At 38.4% G+C, this 24,477-nt stretch overlaps 1 protein-coding gene and 1 pseudogene across 1 annotated transcript; both read left to right on the top strand.

Moving 5' to 3' along the window:
- The first annotated feature begins 19,199 nt into the window (after positions 1–19,199).
- Positions 19,200–21,347, top strand: LOC123886069. The gene is made up of 2 exons (XM_045935408.1): positions 19,200–20,272; positions 21,172–21,347. Exons 1-2 carry the CDS (start codon positions 19,231–19,233, stop codon positions 21,345–21,347), a joined length of 1,218 nt encoding a protein of 405 aa, XP_045791364.1. The 5' UTR covers positions 19,200–19,230.
- Positions 21,348–21,536: 189 nt separating this feature from the next.
- On the top strand, positions 21,537–23,418 carry LOC123886068 (annotated as a pseudogene).
- The last annotated feature ends 1,059 nt before the right edge of the window (positions 23,419–24,477 follow it).

The raw sequence follows: 24,477 nt of genomic DNA, 5'->3' as shown, positions 1-24,477 counted from the left end.
GAGTAAGAGCAAGAGCAAAGCTAAGCTAGGGTTTTGGCTAGGAGAATCACGAGCAAGAGAGGAGAGGAAAGGCTTGGATCATCATCTTTGCTTAAGGTAAGAGATTAGAATTCATGATTCTTGAGTGGCAAGGAGTGTAAGACCCGTAATTTCACAGTTTATTTTGTGTAAGGAAAATAAATATTGGATAAAAGTTTTAGGGTTTTTGTTTAAGTCGTTTTGTAAGTATCGTTGTAATAGCGGCATTTTTGCTGAGTTTAAGTCTGTTTTGTACTCGTGCGCTGAAAAGGCACGGACTTTTGGGCTGTAATCTTCTTTTATGTATGAGAAGGTTTATGCATTTTCAGAATGACGAGTTTTGGATTATTCTCACTTTTGGAAAAACGAGTAGAAATTTTACCCGCTGACGTAAAATTTTACGGTTTCAGAATTCAGTAAAATTTTAGATGGAAGTTTTATATATCTGCGCGAGTTAGGATATGTCCTGAGAATAATTTTCAAGAGTGTGGAAGAAAATTACAGTCGCAGAAAAAGATTCGGCGATAAGTTTTGGAAATCGTTTACGGAGGACTTTTAGGTTATAGATTTTCTGTCTGTGCAAGTTTGGTCCGTAACCGAAGCGTGACTCGTCTGTGAGGCGAAGACTTTTAGAACCATATGAAAATATCTAAAGTGGATGGGATTTGTTTGATCCATTGGCTAAGGTTCAACATGGCTTATGGTGCACCTTTGATCCAAGGGCTAGGAATGCTTATGACCAAGGTATAGTAAGGAGGTTTAGACTTGTGGACTTAGCAAAAATCAGAATTTTCACTCACCTCTCTTCTCTCTCAAACCGTGAACCACTCCCCCATTTTCTATTCATCACCAAATTCTCATTTCTTCACCAAATCCTTCCATTCAAGGCTTGTTGGATCATAAGAACTTGCAACGAACCACTTCACTTAAGGTAACTAACCTCCTCCTTTCTTTTAGTTGGTTGAAACTCATAGATTTTAGGATTTGTTATGAATATGTTCTTGAGCAAATATTCTAGAAATTTAGTTTGGTTCCATGGGAGTGTTTATGGGTAGTAGACTAGCTTGTTTAAGCTTAGCATGTGTTGATTTCCATGGTGATTAAAGTTTTCACAAGATTTTTGTTAGGGTTTGAAAAATTGATTTGAATTGCTCATAACTTTGAAAATTTGTGTTGTGCTTTTATTTTTGGTGTTGTTTATGAGCATTGTAGTGAAATGGATGTTAGAAAATGGCTTTAATTTTGTGAAACAAGGAAAAATAATTTTGAGTGTGTTCTTGAGGATTTTATGAACAAATTTTTAGAAATTCTTGTTTTGACCCTCAAAATGAATTAGTTGATCATTTCCATAGGCTTGTGAACTATTAGAGGCTTGCTAGTTATTAGCATTGGAAAAATTTTGGGTGTGGTTCACATTTTCAAAACTTTTGGTCATGAGAAATTTCGGAAAAGTGTGGTAGAGGTTTCAAAATTGGTTAGGGCTTTGAGGGAGGCACAATGGTGGCCTAGGGTGAATTACCATGCAAAAATTTTTGGGAAAAAAATGGTTTTGGTGTTGTATGTGTGTTAAAGAACCTAAAATTGAATTTTCGAAATTTGAGGCTTTGCCCGGAAAATTTTTTGGGGCTTGGATTAGTAACTCGGGGGTATTATGGGATATTACCATGCCCTCAGAAGCGAAAGATTTTGAGCGGAAGGGCCACTTTGTTTTTCAATGGCCGAACCTAGCTTGTGTTGGGGGGGAAAATTTGTGAAATTTTTCTAAGTCCACAATTTCGGGAAAAATGATCATGCTTTGATGAAATGATCATAGGTGGGTCAAAGTATGATTATAGGATGGTATTTGGAAAGAAAAACTTGAAACTTGCGACGCAAGAAAAACTCGATTATTTTGTCGAGATATTTTCGTAAAATTTTTAGGTTGTTTTCAAGTGTTTTGGTAGTGTGTGAAAGTGTCCTTTGAAGTTTAAAACCATAGAGAGCAATGGTATGCTTTGAAAACGAAAATGTGTTGTTTTGTGAAAAATAGTGTATTTAACTTCGGGAATTTTTAATCACTATGGGAAGGACTCGAATATAATATCCGAGAGTGTTAGGAAGTGCCTTAGACACCTCTAGACCTTTGTTGATAGGTTTAGTTTCGTTAAGATATTTTGGGAGAAACTTATTCATTGTCCGCTCGTTATTTTTAGGAAACGCGAAACGGTAGATAGTGTGAAACGTTGTGGTTTTTGGTTGGAAGCATTGCCGAGGTAAGGGCACCTTTTTATTTCCGTCAATAGCATTAGGGTATGCTTGTGGTTATGTTTGTTGTGGTTCCATGCTTGTGTGCTTGGTTGTTTTCGATGTTATTTGTCTTACGTATATGTGGGAAATATATGTGTTGACATGTGGTTATGGATATGTGTATGTTGTTGCATTAGTATATGTAGGGACGTATGCTCATGCAAACATTGTCGGTATTTGATCTGAGTGATTGTACCGGGTGATACTTCCGCCTTTAACGGAGACGGTATTTGATCTGAGTGATTGTACCGCCGTTAACGGAGCCGGTATTTGATCTGAGTGATTGTACTCCAGAGTATCCACCAATTGAGTTGGCATTTGATCTGAGTGATTGTGCCGGGTGTAATCCACCTTTTTCCGGAAATCATGCATGTAACGATCCTGTGACGGGGTGTTACCGTGGCGATCCTGTGACGGGGTGCCACACTCATTCATTAGAGGTTTGCATTAGGCTATGTGCGCATTTTATTTATTATGCATGTGTTGAGGAAAATGATAAGTGTTTAGCCGCTTTCTATTTGGTATTTGGTATTTGTATTTCCTGTTTCCAGTTGGTGACCCTTATTTTGCATGCCATATCGCGGGCTCCTCCCACCCCCAGACGATGGAGCGCCATCTGAGACCGTAGGCCGTGTGGACGGCGAGGACTTCGTGGACTATCCCGGAGTGTAGAGAGTAGCGCTTGTTAGGCTACATTTTGGTAGGCTTAGGGCCTAGTTTGTATTTTGGATGACTGTATGTCTTATACATTTATACTCAGACATGTTTAGTGCCTTTTGGCCTTGTGATATTTTCGGTTCATAACTCGTGTCTTTTGGTTGATGAACTTAATGTATCCGCCGTATGTAAATTATTCAGGTACACACTTTGCTTCGAGGAAGCCCTGTAATATAATGTGTTGATGTTATATTTATTTTCTATTGAATGACGAATTGCCGAGATAGCTGCGGGCGTTCACGCGGGCCATTTTATTTAAGCGTGTTGATTTTTAAAAAAAAAAAAAAATACCCCTTTTTATGCTTTGAAAAACGGGGTGTTACATTTTTGGTATCAGAGCTCGGCAGTAGATCTTCAAAGGGAAAGTGTGTACGTGAGTTAACAGTCTGAGGTCAGTCAGTTAAGATTAGAGTCGCGTCGGTTTAGCGAATCGTTAGTGGGTAGTAGTGAGTCTTGTTTGCTAGTTAGTAGTGTATTAACTCGTTTCGTTAATGTGTGTCTTCAACCAACCATACCGTAGCTACTTTAATCCTTATATGTTGGATGTGGAAAATTATGTGGAATTGGAAAAGGATTTGATTAAAAGATTTGGTAGTTAATACAGCATGTTTACATTGTTTGGTGATGATTCAGAATAGAGATTTTCTGGTTAATTTGATATGTTTGCCCTTTAAGTCTCTCGAGATCATTCTCGGGATGGATTGGTTATCTTACCATTATGTTATTTTGGACTGTGCCCGTAAATTAGCCTTTTTCCCCGAACCGGGAGTTGCTAGATATCTGTCAGCTAATAGGCTTGTAGTAACTATGAGAAATGGGGAAACAGAGTTTATGTCACTTTCGAGTATAGAAGTCACCTCGGGCATTATTGTGGAAGATGTGCGAATAGTTCAACAATTCCAAGACGTTTTTCCGTTGGAAATTCCAGGTTTTCCTCCGATCCGAGAAGTGGAATTTTTTATTGATTTGCATCCGGGAACCGGACCAATTTCGGAGTCTCCTTATCGAATGGCTCCAGCTGAGCTAATCGAGTTGAAAAGTCAAATAGAAGACTTGTTGGGAAAAGGATTTATAAGGCCAAGTGTATCGCCGTGGGGAGCGCCAGTTTTGTTGGTGAAAAAGAAGGATGGAAAGTCACGGTTATGTGTAGATTACCGGAAGCTCAACAAGGTGACCGTTAAGAATCGTTATCCCTTGCCACGAATTGACGATTTAATGGACCAATTGAAGGATGCGTCAGTATTTTCTAAGATTGATTTGAAGTCGGGTTACCACCAGATAAGGGTGAGGGATGAAGATGTGCAAAAAACGGCATTTCGTACGCGTTATGGACATTATGAGTATTTGGTGATGCCATTTGGAGTGACAAATGCACCCGCTATTTTTATGGACTACATGAATAGAGTATTTCATCCGTTCTTGGACAAGTTCGTCGTGGTGTTTATTGATGATATACTTGTATTTTCGAAGAGTGAAGAAGAGCACGAGGAGCATCTTCGTCTAGTTTTGCAAGTTTTGCGCGACAAGTTGTATGCTAATCCGTCAAAGTGTGAGTTTTGGATGGAAAAAGTGAATTTTCTCGGCCATGTTATATCAAAAGAGGGAATAGTTGTGGATCCAGCTAAGATTGACACGATACTTTCATGGAAGCAACCACAAACTGTCACCGATGTACGAAGTTTTGTGGGTTTAGCAGGTTATTATCGGAGGTTCATTGAAGGTTTTGCTAAAATTGTGGCGCCGATGACACAACTTACACGAAAAGATCAACCTTTTGCTTGGACGGACAAGTGTGAAGCTAGTTTTCAATTACTAAAGAAGCTTTTGACTACATCACCGGTGTTGGTTCTACCTCAATCCGATGAGCCGTATGAAGTTTATTGTGATGCGTCTTATCAAGGGCTTGGATGTGTGCTTATGCAACATAAGAAAGCGGTAGCTTATGCATCGCGGCAGTTAAAGGTACATGAAAAGAATTATCCCACACACGATTTAGAGCTTGCGGCGGTAGTTTTTGCTTTGAAGATTTGGAGGCATTATTTGTATGGATGCACTTTTGTGGTGTTCAGTGACCATAAAAGTTTAAAGTACCTCTTCGATCAAAAGGAATTAAATATGAGACAAAGGAGGTGGATGGAGACGCTTAAGGATTTTGACTTCACATTAGAATATCACCCCAGAAAAGCTAATGTGGTGGCAGATGCTTTGAGTAGAAAAAGTGTGTCGGCATGTTCAGCGGTAATGGCTAGTCAACATGAATTGTTGAAGATGTTTCGAGATTTGCACCTCACGGTAAAGTTTGCACCGGGCGCTTTGAAATTGGGAATGATTACTATTTCTAGTGGGTTGTTGGAAGAAATTGCAAATTGTCAAGATGATGAATTGCTTATGGCAAAGAGAGACTTGATAATTCGAGGAACGACCACCGAATTCAAAGTGGGGGCGAATAATATTTTGAGATGTAATGGAAGGGTGTGTGTGCCGGATGTTAAAAATTTGAGGAACACAATCCTTGAGGAAGCTCACAAAAGTAAATTGAGTATCCACCCCGGAGCCACTAAAATGTATCAAGACTTGAGAAAAGATTGTTGGTGGCCGGGTATGAAAAGAAATGTGGCGGCGTGTTTGACATGTCAAAAAGCGAAGGTGGAGCATCAAAAACCGGCGGGAATGTTGCATCCGTTGGATATACCGGAGTGGAAGTGGGATAGTATATCCATGGACTTTATCACGGGATTGCCCAAGACAAGAAAAAGGAAGGATTCAATTTGGGTGATAGTGGATAGATTGACAAAATCCGCTCACTTTTTAGCGGTTAAAGTTACCGACACCGCGGAGAAGTTAACCGACATTTATATTGCGGAGATTGTGAAATTACATGGAATACCTTCGACCATTGTTTCGGATCGAGATCCAAAATTTACTTCACATTTTTGGAAAACACTTCATGATGCTTTGGGAACTAAATTGAGAATGAGTTCGGCTTATCATCCACAAACGGACGGCCAAACGGAAAGAACAAATCAATCATTGGAAGATTTGTTAAGAGCATGTGTGCTAGATGATCGAGGAAGTTGGGATGATGTGTTGCCTTTAGTGGAATTTACTTATAACAACAGTTATCATGCGAGCATCGGAATGGCTCCATTTGAGGCACTTTACGGGAGAAGATGTCAGACTCCTTTGTGTTGGTATCAAGATGGTGAAAGCATAATTGTAGGGCCTGAAATGGTGCAACAAACAACGGATAAAGTTAAGCAAATCCGGGCAAGATTGAAAGCTACACAAGATAGGCAAAAGAGTTATGCGGATAAGCATCGTAGGCCTTTGGAATTTGAAGCGGGTGATCATGTATTTCTTAGAGTTACACCGACCACGGGTGTTGGAAGAGTTTTGAAAGCTAAGAAATTAACTCCGAAGTTTATTGGACCGTATCAAATTACGGAAAGGATAGGAAAGGTAGCTTATCGTATCGCGTTACCACCGGTACTATCTCGGATTCATGATGTGTTCCATGTTTCTCAGTTGAGAAAATATACTCCCGACCCCTCACATGTGATCAAACCGGACGATATCCACTTGAAAGAGAACTTGTCATTTGAGGTTCCGCCGATCAAGATTGCGGATAGGAAGATGAAGCTTTTGAGGACAAAAGAAATACCTTTGGTTAAGGTAATTTGGAACGAAGCTACCGGAGATGCGACATGGGAACTTGAAAGCAAGATAAAAGAGCAATATCCGGAGTTATTCAACGACGTTTAAGTTTCGAGGACGAAACTTCTTTTTGGAGGGTAGTAATATAAGACCCGTAATTTCACAGTTTATTTTGTGTAAGGAAAATAAATATTGGATAAAAGTTTTAGGGTTTTTGTTTAAGTCGTTTTGTAAGTATCGTTGTAATAGCGGCATTTTTGCTGAGTTTAAGTCTGTTTTGTACTCGTGCGCTGTAAAGGCACGGACTTTTGGGCTGTAATCTTCTTTTATGTATGAGAAGGTTTATGCATTTTCAGAATGACGAGTTTTGGATTATTCTCACTTTTGGAAAAACGAGTAGAAATTTTACCCGCTGACGTAAAATTTTACGGTTTCAGAATTCAGTAAAATTTTAGATGGAAGTTTTATATATCTGCGCGAGTTAGGATATGTCCTGAGAATAATTTTCAAGAGTGTGGAAGAAAATTACAGTCGCAGAAAAAGATTCGGCGATAAGTTTTGGAAATCGTTTACGGAGGACTTTTAGGTTATAGATTTTCTGTCTGTGCAAGTTTGGTCCGTAACCGAAGCGTGACTCGTCTGTGAGGCGAAGACTTTTAGAACCATATGAAAATATCTAAAGTGGATGGGATTTGTTTGATCCATTGGCTAAGGTTCAACATGGCTTATGGTGCACCTTTGATCCAAGGGCTAGGAATGCTTATGACCAAGGTATAGTAAGGAGGTTTAGACTTGTGGACTTAGCAAAAATCAGAATTTTCACTCACCTCTCTTCTCTCTCAAACCGTGAACCACTCCCCCATTTTCTATTCATCACCAAATTCTCATTTCTTCACCAAATCCTTCCATTCAAGGCTTGTTGGATCATAAGAACTTGCAACGAACCACTTCACTTAAGGTAACTAACCTCCTCCTTTCTTTTAGTTGGTTGAAACTCATAGATTTTAGGATTTGTTATGAATATGTTCTTGAGCAAATATTCTAGAAATTTAGTTTGGTTCCATGGGAGTGTTTATGGGTAGTAGACTAGCTTGTGTAAGCTTAGCATGTGTTGATTTCCATGGTGATTAAAGTTTTCACAAGATTTTTGTTAGGGTTTGAAAAATTGATTTGAATTGCTCATAACTTTGAAAATTTGTGTTGTGCTTTTATTTTTGGTGTTGTTTATGAGCATTGTAGTGAAATGGATGTTAGAAAATGGCTTTAATTTTGTGAAACAAGGAAAAATAATTTTGAGTGTGTTCTTGAGGATTTTATGAACAAATTTTTAGAAATTCTTGTTTTGACCCTCAAAATGAATTAGTTGATCATTTCCATAGGCTTGTGAACTATTAGAGGCTTGCTAGTTATTAGCATTGGAAAAATTTTGGGTGTGGTTCACATTTTCAAAACTTTTGGTCATGAGAAATTTCGGAAAAGTGTGGTAGAGGTTTCAAAATTGGTTAGGGCTTTGAGGGAGGCACAATGGTGGCCTAGGGTGAATTACCATGCAAAAATTTTTGGGAAAAAAATGGTTTTGGTGTTGTATGTGTGTTAAAGAACCTAAAATTGAATTTTCGAAATTTGAGGCTTTGCCCGGAAAATTTTTTGGGGCTTGGATTAGTAACTCGGGGGTATTATGGGATATTACCATGCCCTCGGAAGCGAAAGATTTTGAGCGGAAGGGCCACTTTGTTTTTCAATGGCCGAACCTAGCTTGTGTTGGGGGGGAAAATTTGTGAAATTTTTCTAAGTCCACAATTTCGGGAAAAATGATCATGCTTTGATGAAATGATCATAGGTGGGTCAAAGTATGATTATAGGATGGTATTTGGAAAGAAAAACTTGAAACTTGCGACGCAAGAAAAACTCGATTATTTTGTCGAGATATTTTCGTAAAATTTTTAGGTTGTTTTCAAGTGTTTTGGTAGTGTGTGAAAGTGTCCTTTGAAGTTTAAAACCATAGAGAGCAATGGTATGCTTTGAAAACGAAAATGTGTTGTTTTGTGAAAAATAGTGTATTTAACTTCGGGAATTTTTAATCACTATGGGAAGGACTCGAATATAATATCCGAGAGTGTTAGGAAGTGCCTTAGACACCTCTAGACCTTTGTTGATAGGTTTAGTTTCGTTAAGATATTTTGGGAGAAACTTATTCATTGTCCGCTCGTTATTTTTAGGAAACGCGAAACGGTAGATAGTGTGAAACGTTGTGGTTTTTGGTTGGAAGCATTGCCGAGGTAAGGGCACCTTTTTATTTCCGTCAATAGCATTAGGGTATGCTTGTGGTTATGCTTGTTGTGGTTCCATGCTTGTGTGCTTGGTTGTTTTCGATGTTATTTGTCTTACGTATATGTGGGAAATATATGTGTTGACATGTGGTTATGGATATGTGTATGTTGTTGCATTAGTATATGTAGGGACGTATGCTCATGCAAACATTGTCGGTATTTGATCTGAGTGATTGTACCGGGTGATACTTCCGCCTTTAACGGAGACGGTATTTGATCTGAGTGATTGTACCGCCGTTAACGGAGCCGGTATTTGATCTGAGTGATTGTACTCCAGAGTATCCACCAATTGAGTTGGCATTTGATCTGAGTGATTGTGCCGGGTGTAATCCACCTTTTTCCGGAAATCATGCATGTAACGATCCTGTGACGGGGTGTTACCGTGGCGATCCTGTGACGGGGTGCCACACTCATTCATTAGAGGTTTGCATTAGGCTATGTGCGCATTTTATTTATTATGCATGTGTTGAGGAAAATGATAAGTGTTTAGCCGCTTTCTATTTGGTATTTGGTATTTGTATTTCCTGTTTCCAGTTGGTGACCCTTATTTTGCATGCCATATCGCGGGCTCCTCCCACCCCCAGACGATGGAGCGCCATCTGAGACCGTAGGCCGTGTGGACGGCGAGGACTTCGTGGACTATCCCGGAGTGTAGAGAGTAGCGCTTGTTAGGCTACATTTTGGTAGGCTTAGGGCCTAGTTTGTATTTTGGATGACTGTATGTCTTATACATTTATACTCAGACATGTTTAGTGCCTTTTGGCCTTGTGATATTTTCGGTTCATAACTCGTGTCTTTTGGTTGATGAACTTAATGTATCCGCCGTATGTAAATTATTCAGGTACACACTTTGCTTCGAGGAAGCCCTGTAATATAATGTGTTGATGTTATATTTATTTTCTATTGAATGACGAATTGCCGAGATAGCTGCGGGCGTTCACGCGCGCCATTTTATTTAAGCGTGTTGATTTTTTAAAAAAAAAAAAAAATACCCCTTTTTATGCTTTCAAAAACGGGGTGTTACAAGGAGAGGGGAGATTGTCTATGTCTCCATTCCCGAACTCTCCCACTCAATTTCTTTTAGACTTTTGATTAAGCTTTTGTATGTGAGTGTGATGTTCTTCATCATCACTTTGTATGTGTTAATCACTAGCTTGATTTCATGATAAATATGTATGTGTTTGGATCATGTTGAAAAAGTTTATGAAAGTTACTTAAAACCCAAGAAATTGGCATGATTTTGATTATTTGAGGTATTTGGATGTTTAGAAGGGATGATTAATGTTCCTTGATACCATATATGTTTGGAATGGCTGTTTATAAGAATTTATAACATGTTTTGATGGATTTTTGAGTGGATTCAATGTTAAACCGCCTTAGAAAACTCAAGAACAGATTTTCTTTCTGGTGTAGTTCGCTAAGCGACCAGGAGTTCGCTACAGCGAACCTGTTCGCCACAAGCTCGCTATCTGTTCGCCATGTACCTGTAATCCTCTGATGTAGTTCGCTACAGCGAACTGAGCTTCGCTTAGCGAATGAGTTCGCTACCTGTTCGCTACGGTTTCGCTTAGCGAACAGTACTGAACCTGCAACTTTTGTTAATGGTTGTAAGTGTAATTTGGCACTTGTAACATGGTTTAAGGGTATCCTTACATGATTGTTGATACATGTTGATACTGTTAATGCTTATTGTTAATCGTTATATGATTGATAAACGTGTATGCAATAAGTTGTAGCTTAAAGTGAGCAATGTTATGTTTTGGCATTAAATTGTAATGTTAAGTGAATGTGTTAGGATTGTGTTCCCGCATTCATAAAAGAGTAGCTTCGAGCTAGAGAATATCATATGGTTGATATGTGTATGCATACATGCATTCATGATTGTATGTGAACATTGGAAACTTGGGTTCCAATAACGAAAATGGATTATGTGTCCATAATGAAGCCGAGGATAGGATTAGATGAATCCATGAGTCCGGAGTTGCTATCCAACAGGATATAAAACTGTGTTGGCTTATCCAAGGGAGATAAGATGGTTCGGTAAGTTCCGACATATCCAGCATGATATAAAACTGTTCTTGGTCCACCGTTGGTGAGACATCTTGGTACCACATGCATTTAGTTATGTCTAGGGATGGCATGACAGTGAATTAATTGGCATTAGATACCTTAGGGTAAATGCGCATATATTTGATAAATGGTATGTGACATTATTGGGTTGAACTGTGTTGAACCTTATTAATTGATAATTGTTTAGTGCGATGTTTTGGCGTGAGTTAGAATATGCATGATGTAGTTCGAAAGTGTAAGACCTTTCTTATACTCGTATGATATGCGATTATGTTTTCTAACTCTCTGCTTTGTGTTAATTGCTGGACCTTTGGGGGTTCAGATATTCAGGCTGAGGACTGTGCCGACGTTTAGACTGCTGTTTTAGCTGGGCGTTGAAATACCTTTTGGTGAGGAGACTTAGCATAGATTACTCCTCTTAGTACTAGCTTTTGATTAGAGTTTGTAAATAGTAAATGCTCTCGTAATGTAACATCGAGTCGGGGATTACGCTTGGATTACATCGTATATCGGTGTTACCTTTTTATATGCTAGTTCTTGTATAAGTGACATCCTTAGGGATGAATATGGCTTATGTATATATATATATGTATATATATGCATGCTTGATGTGATTGAATCCGTTGTTGCTTTTCATGTTAAATTTCATGACGCTCTGCGTGTATGCTTGTGTTTTAATTACCGCGTGGCACTCTGCCTTTACACTTGTTGAAAAGTTTTTAAAATTACGTTTTTAAGGGTAGTATAGGTTAGGGTGTTACAATAGTGGTATCAGAGCAGGTCGGTTCGTGTGAACCAATTAGGACTTTTCTTTTCCCCGTATGAGCATGTGTAGGGAACACTGTTAGTACTTTCTAACGTCTAGTTGTGATTCGTTCAGGAATCATGGCTGCTGCGAGAACGAATGCTCAGATTGCGGAGGCTTTGGCCGCACTCACCAACATAGTGGTTAGAGATCATCAACCTGGAAGAGAGGTAGAGATGAGGTTGGAAAGGTTCATGAAGCAGAAACCGCCAACATTTACCGGAGGTTATAACCCGGATGGAGCTCACAAGTGGCTGGAGGAACTTGAAATAATTTTTGAAGCAATGGATTGTTCCGAGGAAGGGAAGACAACCCTTGGAACATATGTGCTGCGCGAGGAAGCGAATGTGTGGTGGAAGAATGCCAAGTTGAGGCTAGGACCCGGTGGTATGGCTATACCATGGGCAATGTTTAAAAGAGAATTTTTGGTTAAGTATTTTCCTGTGGATGTGAAGAACAAGAAAGTGGTGGAATTCATGGAGTTGAAACAGGGAAATATGACGGTAGCTGACTATGCCGTCAAGTTTGAGACTTTGTGTGCGTTTAGCCCGCATTACAACACTTTGGAAGCGGAGAACGACAAGTGTGTGAAGTTTGAAAGTGGTCTACGTCCAGACATTAAGCATATGATTGGATTTTCACAGATAAGGGATTTTGCGACCCTTGTGAACAAGAGTAGGATCTGTGATGAAGATGGTAGGGCAAAGGTGAACTACTACAAAGCTATGAATGACCGAAAAGGGAAAAGACAAGAGCGCGGAAAACCTTATGACAACCGCGGTAAAGGGAATACAAGTGGTGGTAAGAAGCCGGTGAATGGGAATTGTTACAACTGTGGAGAACGGGGTCATATGTCTTATGATTGCCCGAAGAAAGGAGATAGGTGTAAGAATTGTGGAAAGCTGGGCCACAAGACCGAAGTGTGTAGGACAAAAGTAGTGTGTTTTAATTGTGGTGAAGAAGGCCACAAGAGTCCGACTTGTAAGAAGCCCAAGAAGGTGATGGGCAAGGTGTTTGCTTTGAGTGGAGAGGATGCTAGCCTTGAGGACAATCTCATTAGAGGTACGTGTTTCATCTATGACACTCCTTTAATTGCGATTATAGATACGGGAGCGACGCATTCTTTTATTTCTTTGGATTGTGTGAAGCGTCTTAGTATTCCTTTAACGGATATGACGGGTAGGATGGAAATAGAAACTCCTGCTAATGGTTCAGTGATTACCCGACAAGTATGTCGTAATTGCCCCGTAACCATTTTTGATAGGCACTTTGGAATGGACTTAGTGTGTATTCCACTTAGTGGCATGGATGTAATTTTTGGTATGAATTGGTTAATCTTCAACCGAATTCATATCAACTGTCGTGAGAAGGCCGTTGTTTTTCCGAAGCCGGAGGAGAACTTGCATTTGATGAGCAGGAAGGAAGTATCGGAAGCGTTGAAAGAACATGCCGAGATGTTCATGATGTTTGCATCATTGAAACTCGAAGGAGGAGTTAAGATAGAAGAGTTACCAATCGTTTGTGAATTCCCAGATGTGTTTCCGGATGACATATCTGACGTGCCTCCAAAGCGAGAGGTAGAGTTTTCTATCGACCTAGTACCTGGAACTAGTCCGATATCGATGGCGCCGTATCGAATGTCAGCGTCAGAGTTGAATGAATTGAAGAAGCAACTTGAAGAGCTGCTTGAGAAGAGGTTTGTTCGACCGAGTGTTTCGCCATGGGGAGCGCCGATATTGCTTGTAAAGAAGAAAGATGGAAGCATGAGATTATGTATAGACTATCGTCAGTTGAACAAAGTGACGATCAAGAATAAATATCCACTTCCGAGGATAGATGATTTGATGGATCAACTAGTTGGAGCTTGCGTGTTTAGTAAGATCGATTTGAGATCTGGATACCATCAGATTAGAGTGAAGACCGAAGACATACCTAAGACTACATTTAGGACGAGGTATGGGCACTACGAGTATTCAGTTATGCCGTTTGGTGTGACCAATGCACCTGGAGTTTTCATGGAGTATATGAACCGAATTTTCCATTCATTTTTGGATAGATTCGTGGTGGTGTTCATCGACGACATTTTGATTTACTCAAAATCCGAGGAAGAGCACGAAGAGCACTTGAGGATTGTTTTGCAAGTCTTGAAGGAGAAGAAGTTGTATGCCAAGTTGTCGAAGTGTGAATTTTGGATGAAAGAGGTGAGTTTCCTAGGGCATATAATTTCAAGTGGAGGAATCGCGGTAGATCCTGCGAAGGTTGACGCTGTGTCACAGTGGGGAACGCCGGAATCTGTTTCAGAGATTAGAAGTTTCCTTGGTTTGGCCGGTTATTATAGAAGATTCATCGAAGGTTTTTCGAAGTTGGCTTTACCGTTAACCAAGTTGACGAGGAAAGATCAAGCGTTTGTTTGGGATGGTATTTGTGAGAAGAGTTTCCAAGAGCTCAAGAGAAGATTGACTACTGCACCCGTGTTGATTTTACCTGATGCCAAAGAGTCGTTCGTCGTGTATTGCGATGCTTCGAAGTTAGGACTTGGTGGAGTGCTTATGCAAGGGGGTAATGTGGTAGCATATGCTTCAAGGCAACTGAAGGTTCACGAGAGGAACTATCCAACGCATGATTTGGAGTTAGCCGCAGTGGTGTTTACTTTGAAAGTGTGGAGACACTACTTGTATGGATCGAGGTTTGAAGTGTTTAGTGATCACAAGAGTCTGAAGTACTTATTCGACCAGAAGAAGTTGAATATGAGGCAACGAAGATGGCTCGAATTCTTAAAGGACTACGATTTTGAATTGAGTTATCACCCCGGAAAAGCCAATGTGGTGGCTGATGCACTAAGTAGGAAAACTTTGCATATGTCATCATTGATGGTGAGAGAGTTAGAGTTGATTGAAGAATTCCGAGACTTGAGTCTTGTGTGTGAGGTTACTTCTTCAAGTGTGAAGCTTGGAATGTTAAGATTGACGAATCCTTTTCTTGAAGATATTAAAGAACGTCAGAAATCGGATAAGAAATTGATGGAGAAGATGGTACTCATCGATGAAGGCAAGGAGACCAATATCAAGATTGGCGAAAGTGGAGTCATGAGATTTCACGGAAGAGTTTGTGTACCGGATGTACCCGAATTAAAGAGAATGATCATGGAAGAAGGTCACAGAAGTGGTTTGAGTATTCATCCTGGAGTAACCAAGATGTATCAGGATTTGAGGAAGTTATTTTGGTGGCCGGGAATGAAGAGGCAAATTTCTGAATTTGTTTATTCATGCTTAACTTGTCAGAAATCGAAGATTGAGCATCAGAAGCCGTTTGGTTTGTTGCAACCAATGTTTATACCCGAATGGAAATGGGATAGCATTGCAATGGATTTTGTGGGAGGTTTACCGAAGACCAAGAAAAGTAACGAGGTGATTTGGGTAGTGGTAGATCGTCTGACGAAGTGTGCTCACTTCATTGCTATCAGGAAAGGTACTTTGGTGCCTAAGTTGGCCGAGATTTATGTGGAGCAGATTGTGAAGCTACATGGTATTCCAACAAGTATTATTTCGGATAGAGATCCGAGATTTACTTCCAGATTTTGGGAAAGCTTGCAAGAAGCTTTAGGAACGAAGTTGAGGTTGAGTTCAGCTTATCATCCTCAGACAGATGGTCAGTCGGAGAGGACGATACAATCCTTAGAGGATTTGTTGAGGGCTTGTGTTTTGGAGCAAAACGTGAATTGGGATTCTTGTTTGCCGTTGGTAGAGTTTACATACAACAACAGTTACCATTCTAGTATCGTAATGGCACCGTTTGAGGCTTTGTATGGGAGAAGGTGTAGGACACCTCTGTGTTGGTATGAAACTGGAGAAGGTGCAATTCTTGGACCATAGATTGTACAAGAAACAACAGAGAAGATTCGGATGATTCGTGAGAAGATGAAAGTGTCTCAGAGTCGACAGAAGAGTTATCATGATAAGAGGAGGAAGGACATTGAATTCCAAGAAGGGGATCATGTATTCCTACGAGTTACATCGACTACTGGAGTAGGACGTGCGTTGAAGTCAAGGAAGTTGACATCGAGGTTTATTGGACCGTTTGAGATTTTGAAGCGAGTTGGGAAAGTTGCATATAGGATTGCATTACCGCCATCATTGGCGAATTTGCACGATGTTTTTCATGTATCACAGTTGCGCAAGTATGTGTCTGATCCGACACACGTGATTGAATCGGACGATGTTCAAGTGAGGGATGACTTGACCATCGAGACTGTGCCTTTGAGAATCGAAGGAAGAGAAGTGAAGAGGTTGAGAAACAAAGAGATTGCATCCGTGAAAGTCGTGTGGGGAGGACCGGCTGGTGAGAATGCAACGTGGGAGTTGGAAAGCAAGATGAGAGATTCTTATCCCGATCTGTTTCTAGGTAATTTCGAGGGCGAAATTCTTTTAAGGGGGGTAGGATTGTAACGACCCATTTTTCGTATTCGTATATTTTATTAAATGTATTTTATTTATTAATTGGCTTTTATTATTTTAGTGAGCGACGAATAATTATTTAGCCGAGCGTAAGTTATTAGACGCGAGAACCTTGGTTTTGGGCTTGAAGGGCGTGAGAGGCATTGGGCCTAAGCCATTTGGGCTTGGTTCATGATCATGAAAAGTAGTATAAGTAACAAGTCAAACACATGAATAGTATCACAATTCATTTCTTTGAGTTTGAGTGAGTAAGAGCAAGAGCAAAGCTAAGCTAGGGTTTTGGCTAGGAGAATCACGAGCAAGAGAGGAGAGGAAAGGCTTGGATCATCATCTTTGCTTAAGGTAAGAGATTAGAATTCATGATTCTTGAGTGGCAAGGAGAGGGGAGATTGTATATGTCTCCATTCCCGAACTCTCCCACTCAATTTCTTTTAGACTTTTGATTAAGCTTTTGTATGTGAGTGTGATGTTCTTCATCATCACTTTGTATGTGTTAATCACTAGCTTGATTTCATGATAAATATGTATGTGTTTGGATCATGTTGAAAAAGTTTATGAAAGTTACTTAAAACCCAAGAAATTGGCATGGTTTTGATTATTTGAGGTATTTGGATGTTTAGAAGGGATGATTAATGTTCCTTGATACCATATATGTTTGGAATGGCTGTTTATAAGAATTTATAACATGTTTTGATGGATTTTTGAGTGGATTCAATGTTAAACCGCCTTAGAAAACTCAAGAACAGATTTTCTTTCTGGTGTAGTTCGCTAAGCGACCAGGAGTTCGCTACAGCGAACCTGTTCGCCACAAGCTCGCTATCTGTTCGCCATGTACCTGTAATCCTCTGATGTAGTTCGCTACAGCGAACTGAGCTTCGCTTAGCGAATGAGTTCGCTACCTGTTCGCTACGGTTTCGCTTAGCGAACAGTACTGAACCTGCAACTTTTGTTAATGGTTGTAAGTGTAATTTGGCACTTGTAACATGGTTTAAGGGTATCCTTACATGATTGTTGATACATGTTGATACTGTTAATGCTTATTGTTAATCGTTATATGATTGATAAACATGTATGCAATAAGTTGTAGCTTAAAGTGAGCAATGTTATGTTTTGGCATTAAATTGTAATGTTAAGTGAATGTGTTAGGATTGTGTTCCCGCATTCATAAAAGAGTAGCTTCGAGCTAGAGAATATCATATGGTTGATATGTGTATGCATACATGCATTCATGATTGTATGTGAACATTGGAAACTTGGGTTCCAATAACGAAAATGGATTATGTGTCCATAATGAAGCCGAGGATCGGATTAGATGAATCCATGAGTCCGGAGTTGCTATCCAACAGGATATAAAACTGTGTTGGCTTATCCAAGGGAGATAAGATGGTTCGGTAAGTTCCGACATATCCAGCATGATATAAAACTGTTCTTGGTCCACCGTTGGTGAGACATCTTGGTACCACATGCATTTAGTTATGTCTAGGGATGGCATGACAGTGAATTAATTGGCATTAGATACCTTAGGGTAAATGCGCATATATTTGATAAATGGTATGTGACATTATTGGGTTGAACTGTGTTGAACCTTATTAATTGATAATTGTTTAGTGCGATGTTTTGGCGTGAGTTAGAATATGCATGATGTAGTTCGAAAGTGTAAGACCTTTCTTATACTCGTATGATATGCGATTATGTTTTCTAACTCTCTGCTTTGTGTTAATTGCTGGACCTTTGGGGGTTCAGATATTCAGGCTGAGGACTGTGCCGACGTTTAGACTGCTGTTTTAGCTGGGCGTTGAAATACCTTTTGGTGAGGAGACTTAGCATAGATTACTCCTCTTAGTACTAGCTTTTGATTAGAGTTTGTAAATAGTAAATGCTCTCGTAATGTAACATCGAGTCGGGGATTACGCTTGGATTACATCGTATATCGGTGTTACCTTTTTATATGCTAGTTCTTGTATAAGTGACATCCTTAGGGATGAATATGGCTTATGTATATATATATGTATATATATGCATGCTTGATGTGATTGAATCCGCTGTTGCTTTTCATGTTAAATTTCATGACGCTCTGCGTGTATGCTTGTGTTTTAATTACCGCGTGGCACTCTGCCTTTACACTTGTTGAAAAGTTTTTAAAATTACGTTTTTAAGGGTAGTATGGGTTAGGGTGTTACAAAAAGTACTCATCCACGGATTCACTTTCTTTCATCTCAAGTAGTTCAAATTCACGCCTAATAGCTTGCAACTGAGCCCTCTTGACCTTCGTTGTACCTTGATATTTCCTTTTCATTGCTTCCCAAATATCTTTTGCAGTTTCACGATTAGGTATAGTTTCCATGATTGTGCGATCAATGGATTGGAAGAGATAGTTTTTTACCTTGAGATCATTGAGTTTGCTTTCATTTGCAAGACGCATTTGTTCTGCAGTGGCGTTTGCAGGTGCAGTGGTAACACCATTCTCAATTAATGGCCAAAACTCCTTTGATTGAAGCAAGTTCTCCATGAGCATTGACCAATGCTCGTAATTGTTGAGAATAATATGCCTAAATATCTTCTGAAGATCTTAGATTTAAATATTATTTAGATTTATATTTAAAATATGATAATATTAGGTTTTATGATTTATATTTCTATTTAGAATATTTAAGATTTGTTTAGAATTTATTATAGGATTAGTTTTGTTTTAAAAATATATGATTTGTTTTTATGTAGCTCTATATATAGAGTCATAAGCATAATGAATAAAATAAGAACTTTAGTATTCTTCATATAACCCTATATTTGAGGAGAGTTTTCTCCCTAAAATTATATCTCACCAAATTCTGCAATACAAAAACACAAAAAACCATATTAGTGGCATCCGAGCCAACGTTCATAAGGACCTGTGAAGATGGATTTTTCAAAGGTTGCTCCTCCGATCTTTGATGGAGAAGACTATGATCTTTGGGCGGTGAGAATGGAGGCATTCTTAGATGCTCTAGATCTATCGGAAACTGTGGAGGATGATTACGATGTTTCTTCGTTACCAAAAGATCCCATAGTAGAACAGATGAAAACTCATAAAGAAAGAAAAATCAAGAGGGCAAAGGCAAAGACTTGTTTGTTTGCAAGTGTCTCACAAACCGTCTTTATTAAAATCATGACTCTCAAAACACCAAAAGAAATTTGGGATTACCTAAAAGAAGAATATAAAGGAGATGAAAGGATTCGAAGCATGCAAGTTATGAATTTATTGAGAGAGTTCGAGTTGCAAAGAATGAAGGAGGATGAAACAATCAAGACATACGCTGATAAATTATTGGGTATTGCTAATAAGGTACGATTACTAGGCACTCAATTTTCTGATTCCAGAATTGTGGAAAAACTCCTTGTAACGGTACCTGAAAGATATGAAGCCTCTATAGCCGCCTTGGAGAACACAAAAGATTTGAGTAAAATCACTCTGCCAGAAGTGTTACATGCATTGCAGGCACAAGAACAAAGAAGACTTATGAGGGAAGAAAGAACTATAGATGGTATATGTCTAGCAAAAGGTTTTGGAAAGAAATACCAACACAAACCATGTCCTCATTGCAAAAAGGATAATCACTCACCAAAGAATTGTTGGTGGAGGCCTGATGCAAAATGTGAAAAATGTGGTAAATTAGGTCATATGATGAAGGTATGCACATCACAACAACAACAAGGAGATGTTAACATTGCTCATGAACAATATGAAGAAGACCATGAACTACTACTTGCAATCTCAGGTTTTACAACCAACAAACCGTCAAAAGAATGGCTCATTGACAGTGGTTGCACAAACCATATGACTTATGATCGAGATCTTTTCAAAGAGCTCGATAAAACTTCTATTTCCAAAGTCAAAATTGGGAATGAAGAACAAATTGCAGTAGAAGGCATTGGAACAATTTCAATTAAAACTCATGCAGGTATGAAACAAATTTTCAATGTTCTGAAATTAATCAGAATCTTTTAAGTGTTGCTCAGTTGTTGGAGAAAAAATATAAAGTGATATTTGAACATAAAAGTTGTGTGATTAAGGATCAAAACAATAAGGAAGTGATCACATCTCAGATTAAAGGCAAAAGATTTGTTTTAGATTTAATGAAGAATGATCATATTATTGAAAAGAAAAAAGAACTTAAATTCAAAGAAGATCGCGAAGATTCAGGTATTTTGAAGAAATTTCAAGTTAAGGAGGAGAATAAATATGCTTGTGAAAAATCACCTAAAAGTCATAACAAATGCAATGTTTCTACCATAAAGTCTACAAGGCACAAAGATGCTAAAGCTTGCGATAAGAAGAAGAATCAAAACAAGAAGAATAATTTTTCAAGAAGCTCAGATTGGATACGCACAAAAGATATTCAGTCAAGGAGGAGTGTTGAGAATAATATGCCTAAATATCTTCTGAAGATCTTAGATTTAAATATTATTTAGATTTATATTTAAAATATGATAATATTAGGTTTTATGATTTATATTTCTATTTAGAATATTTAAGATTTGTTTAGAATTTATTATAGGATTAGTTTTGTTTTAAAAATATATGATTTGTTTTTATGTAGCTCTATATATAGAGCCATAAGCATAATGAATAAAATAAGAACTTTAGTATTCTTCATATAACCCTACATTTGAGGAGAGTTTTCTCCCTAAAATTATATCTCACCAAATTCCGCAATACAAAAACACAAAAAACCATATCAGGTGCAGTGGTAACACCATTCTCAATTAATGGCCAAAACTCCTTTGATCGAAGCAAGTTCTCCATGAGCATTGACCAATGCTCGTAATAACCATCAAATTTGGGAACTGTGGGTTGAAGATAATGCGATTTTTCTGCCATTGTTGGATAAAGAATTGGATCAAGAAGCCGGAGAAGGAAAAACAATTGCAGTTACGACGAGGTTTCGCCGGAGAAGAAGAAGAGCAGAGTTTGTTACGGCGGTGAGAAACGGTTACAACTCCAAAACTGCGGTTCTTGGAGCTAGGCCCTATTGAAGGCTCTAGATACCACTTGTTGTAACAGAATCAACTTGTTGTAACAGAATCAAGTTGTTATTCATTGATCAAAATTGTTTACAATGCCTGCCTTATATAGCTTGGCACACAAGTCATGCTAATAGGCTCGATACACTAGGCCCAATTACAAAGCAAGGCCCAAAACTCTTAACAACTATTAACAATCAGATGGATTTGGAAACTGAAAATAGAGTAGCTGCTATGCTTATGAGGGAAGCAGCTAAATAGAATTGCGGCGACAGTCTGAAAAGGAAGGTGTTCGTTCTCTGGCTTATCTTCAAAACAAGCCTAATGTACTACGGAGTCGGCCAAAATCGCTGCGTTTTCTCACTGCCACAGTACGTGGCATACAACAAGGTTCTTTCTCCAAAACAAGGTTCTTTATTACTCACAACAAGGTTCTCCAGAAAGGATTTGTGGCGCAGCTTGTTGGCCGTTTACCTTTCATTCAAGTGTAATTATCTAAATATAAATACATGATAGTTTAATGCAAAAAACCAAGGATTGTTCTGAGTTAACTTGAAGTGGAATTTCTTCTTACTGGTAGTGTGTATCTTGGCATGCAGTGATGCACTAACGTATGTATGCATCCAGTACATTACATACCTTGTTCACTTGAGATACTTCCTTAGAAAGTTAATGTGACTAAAATGAGGGGTGCAAGTGCAATTTATATGGACAAGGACAAGTGGGGTTACAATCCTTGTTTAGTAAATCAGTGGTTGAGTTGAGATTATGATAAGATACATACAGATACATACGGATGGTAAACTAGGAAGCTGTTGAAATTCACTCCCTTTCCCCAAAATTCACCCCCTTTGTATACTATATATAGACCTATTTTGCCGTCAATTTGGATGTTTTTGGTGTATGAAGATAATTTGCCATTCTATATATAGTAATGGTAGCCTGGTAGGTGCTCAAATGGGTAAATTTGTCATTTCAAACACAATGTAATTGAAGCATCCCCCGACTAGTTCATCCATGTCAAATATGAAACTTATTTTCTTGAATGTTCGTCTACATGTTGAGATGATAGTTTATTTATAATAATGAAACTGAATTTCTTTTGGTGCTTTCTACCAGCAAATCGGGCTGTGGAAGTAAATGAAATGTAGCGAGCGCGGGAGAAAGAACTGGAGCTGGATAAACGGGTTACAGGCACATCATCAAGAGATAAAAGCAGTGATGACAAAAGGCATAGGGATCAAACCTCATCAAGAAGTTTAGGAAGACATTCCGAGGATGATAGACGCACTAGCGCCTCCGCTTCATGTTCAACTAAAAAAGAATATGAGCATACTCCAGAAGGTTTAAGGGATGAAGAGCTTGAGGAGTTTCTACACTCAAGGTATTATTTCTCTCTTACGCTTTCTGATGTTTTATGTGCATGTATGTATGCCTTCATAATATAAGCTGTCGAGTAAATAGACATTTTAGTCATTAAAATTGTAAGGTTCGGTTAATTTAGTCCCTCGAATCGACTAGATACATCACTTTTTCAATGAATCTAAAAAATTAATTTTTGCTTATATATGAAGCTGGAGGGAGTGGAACTTTTAAAATTGTGGTGCAAAATTTGAGAAAAAGACTAAGTTGATTGAAACTTTTCAAATTTAAGGGGCTGAATTGCTATTTTGCAAATTTGAGGGGCTTAATTCAGCAACTCTTGCAATTTGAAGGACTGAAATGTCTATTTACTAATAATTTGTCTCTCTTTAATTACTTTAGAGCTGAGGAAACTCTATTTTGGTGAAGGAAGAATCGAGGCAGAGGAGCTATTGGTCCAAGGATGGATGAAACTGGGCCTTACCTTCCTCCAAATCCTGATGGAGAACCTTGTACCAGTCCAGATGTAAGGGAACGTCGTGCTATTTATGGTCCGCTGAAGCCTTCATCGTTGCAATCATATGAATCTTCTGAGGACGAGCTTCATGAAGAAAAGCGGAAAAAGAGTAAAAAGACACATAAAAGCCACTCGGACAAGGGGCGTTCTAAGAAGCATAAGAAAAAGAAAAGGGAGGAGAAAAGAAGTAAACATCACCGATAATCTGATATTCTGTAATCTGATAGATTCTCACAGTTGGATGAAAATAATGTTATGTATTTTGTACAAATGTTTTCTGTAAAATCAAATGCAATTCATGCTAGAGATATTAATTCTTTTAGCTATAGTATGCAAGTGCTTCTTAATTATTTCCATTTTAGACACAATTTTTTTACCATATTAGCATTGTCAACAGATGATGGATAGAATATTTCCTCATCATAATATTTAGTTACTTCAACATCAAGTAATAATAAATCATAATCAAGTTATAGGGAATATATTCTGGCATATACTTTGTGCATAGTTAGTGGTGATTAACGCTGAACTTGGTAGGGAGGATCACGGTTCGATTCCCCACAACTGTGATCGAGAGGGGGTCGGAACCACTTGATGTCAGAATTGATCCCAGAACCAGATTAATTTGGAGGTGAAAGCAAAAAAAAAAACTATATTTATTAATCAGGGTCTTGCTAACATCCAAAAGTAGAAATATTCTCTTAATTTTGTGCAATTAATTTATAAAAAATTTGAAAAGTAAAATATATGCAGGATTACAATAAAATATTTCTTTTTTTTGAATCGTTAACATGGGTTAACATGTGCTCTAAGGATACATGTTAGTTTTTTCCTATTAATTATATGTCTTATCATGCGACAATGTTTAAATATTTAGGGAGAACTTGCTACTCATTTGAGTTCTACAAAATTCAAAAGATTAATTGCTACAATCGTACGTACAAGATAGCTGTAACTTGATTAAAATTTCAAATGTATCATTTATCTATTTTTCATGTCAAATTAGTTTTTTATGTTAAAAAACGTGAACAATGTTATACAAAATCGGTTTGTAATTAAGGTTACGACTACACCGTCTTCATTCTTCAGATCTTATCTCTTTTAAAATAGGACTTTTAACACACTGATTATCTTGTGTCAAAAAAAAACACTGATTATCTTTTGATTTTAAGAATAGATTTTGCAATTTGGCATGGATAAAGACTTGATCACACAACAAAACCATGATCAAATTCAACACAACCATATAAGGTGATGGGATGG

The sequence above is a fragment of the Trifolium pratense genome, linkage group LG5 (assembly GCF_020283565.1).
Source record: "Trifolium pratense cultivar HEN17-A07 linkage group LG5, ARS_RC_1.1, whole genome shotgun sequence".
Taxonomy (NCBI): Eukaryota; Viridiplantae; Streptophyta; class Magnoliopsida; order Fabales; family Fabaceae; genus Trifolium; species Trifolium pratense.
The sequence above is the reverse complement of the archived record's forward strand: the minus strand, read 5'-3'. Positions and strand labels throughout refer to the sequence as shown.

What these genes read in the sequence shown, in the direction of transcription:
- LOC123886069 (XM_045935408.1), top strand. Translation starts at nt 19,231, where the DNA reads ATGGATTTTTCAAAGGTTGCTCCTCCGATCTTTGATGGAGAAGACTAT. An exon ending in TTCAATTAAAACTCATGCAG is followed by an intron (nt 20,273 to 21,171) that starts GTATGAAACAAA and finishes TGTGGGTTGAAG; the next exon opens with ATAATGCGATTTTTCTGCCA.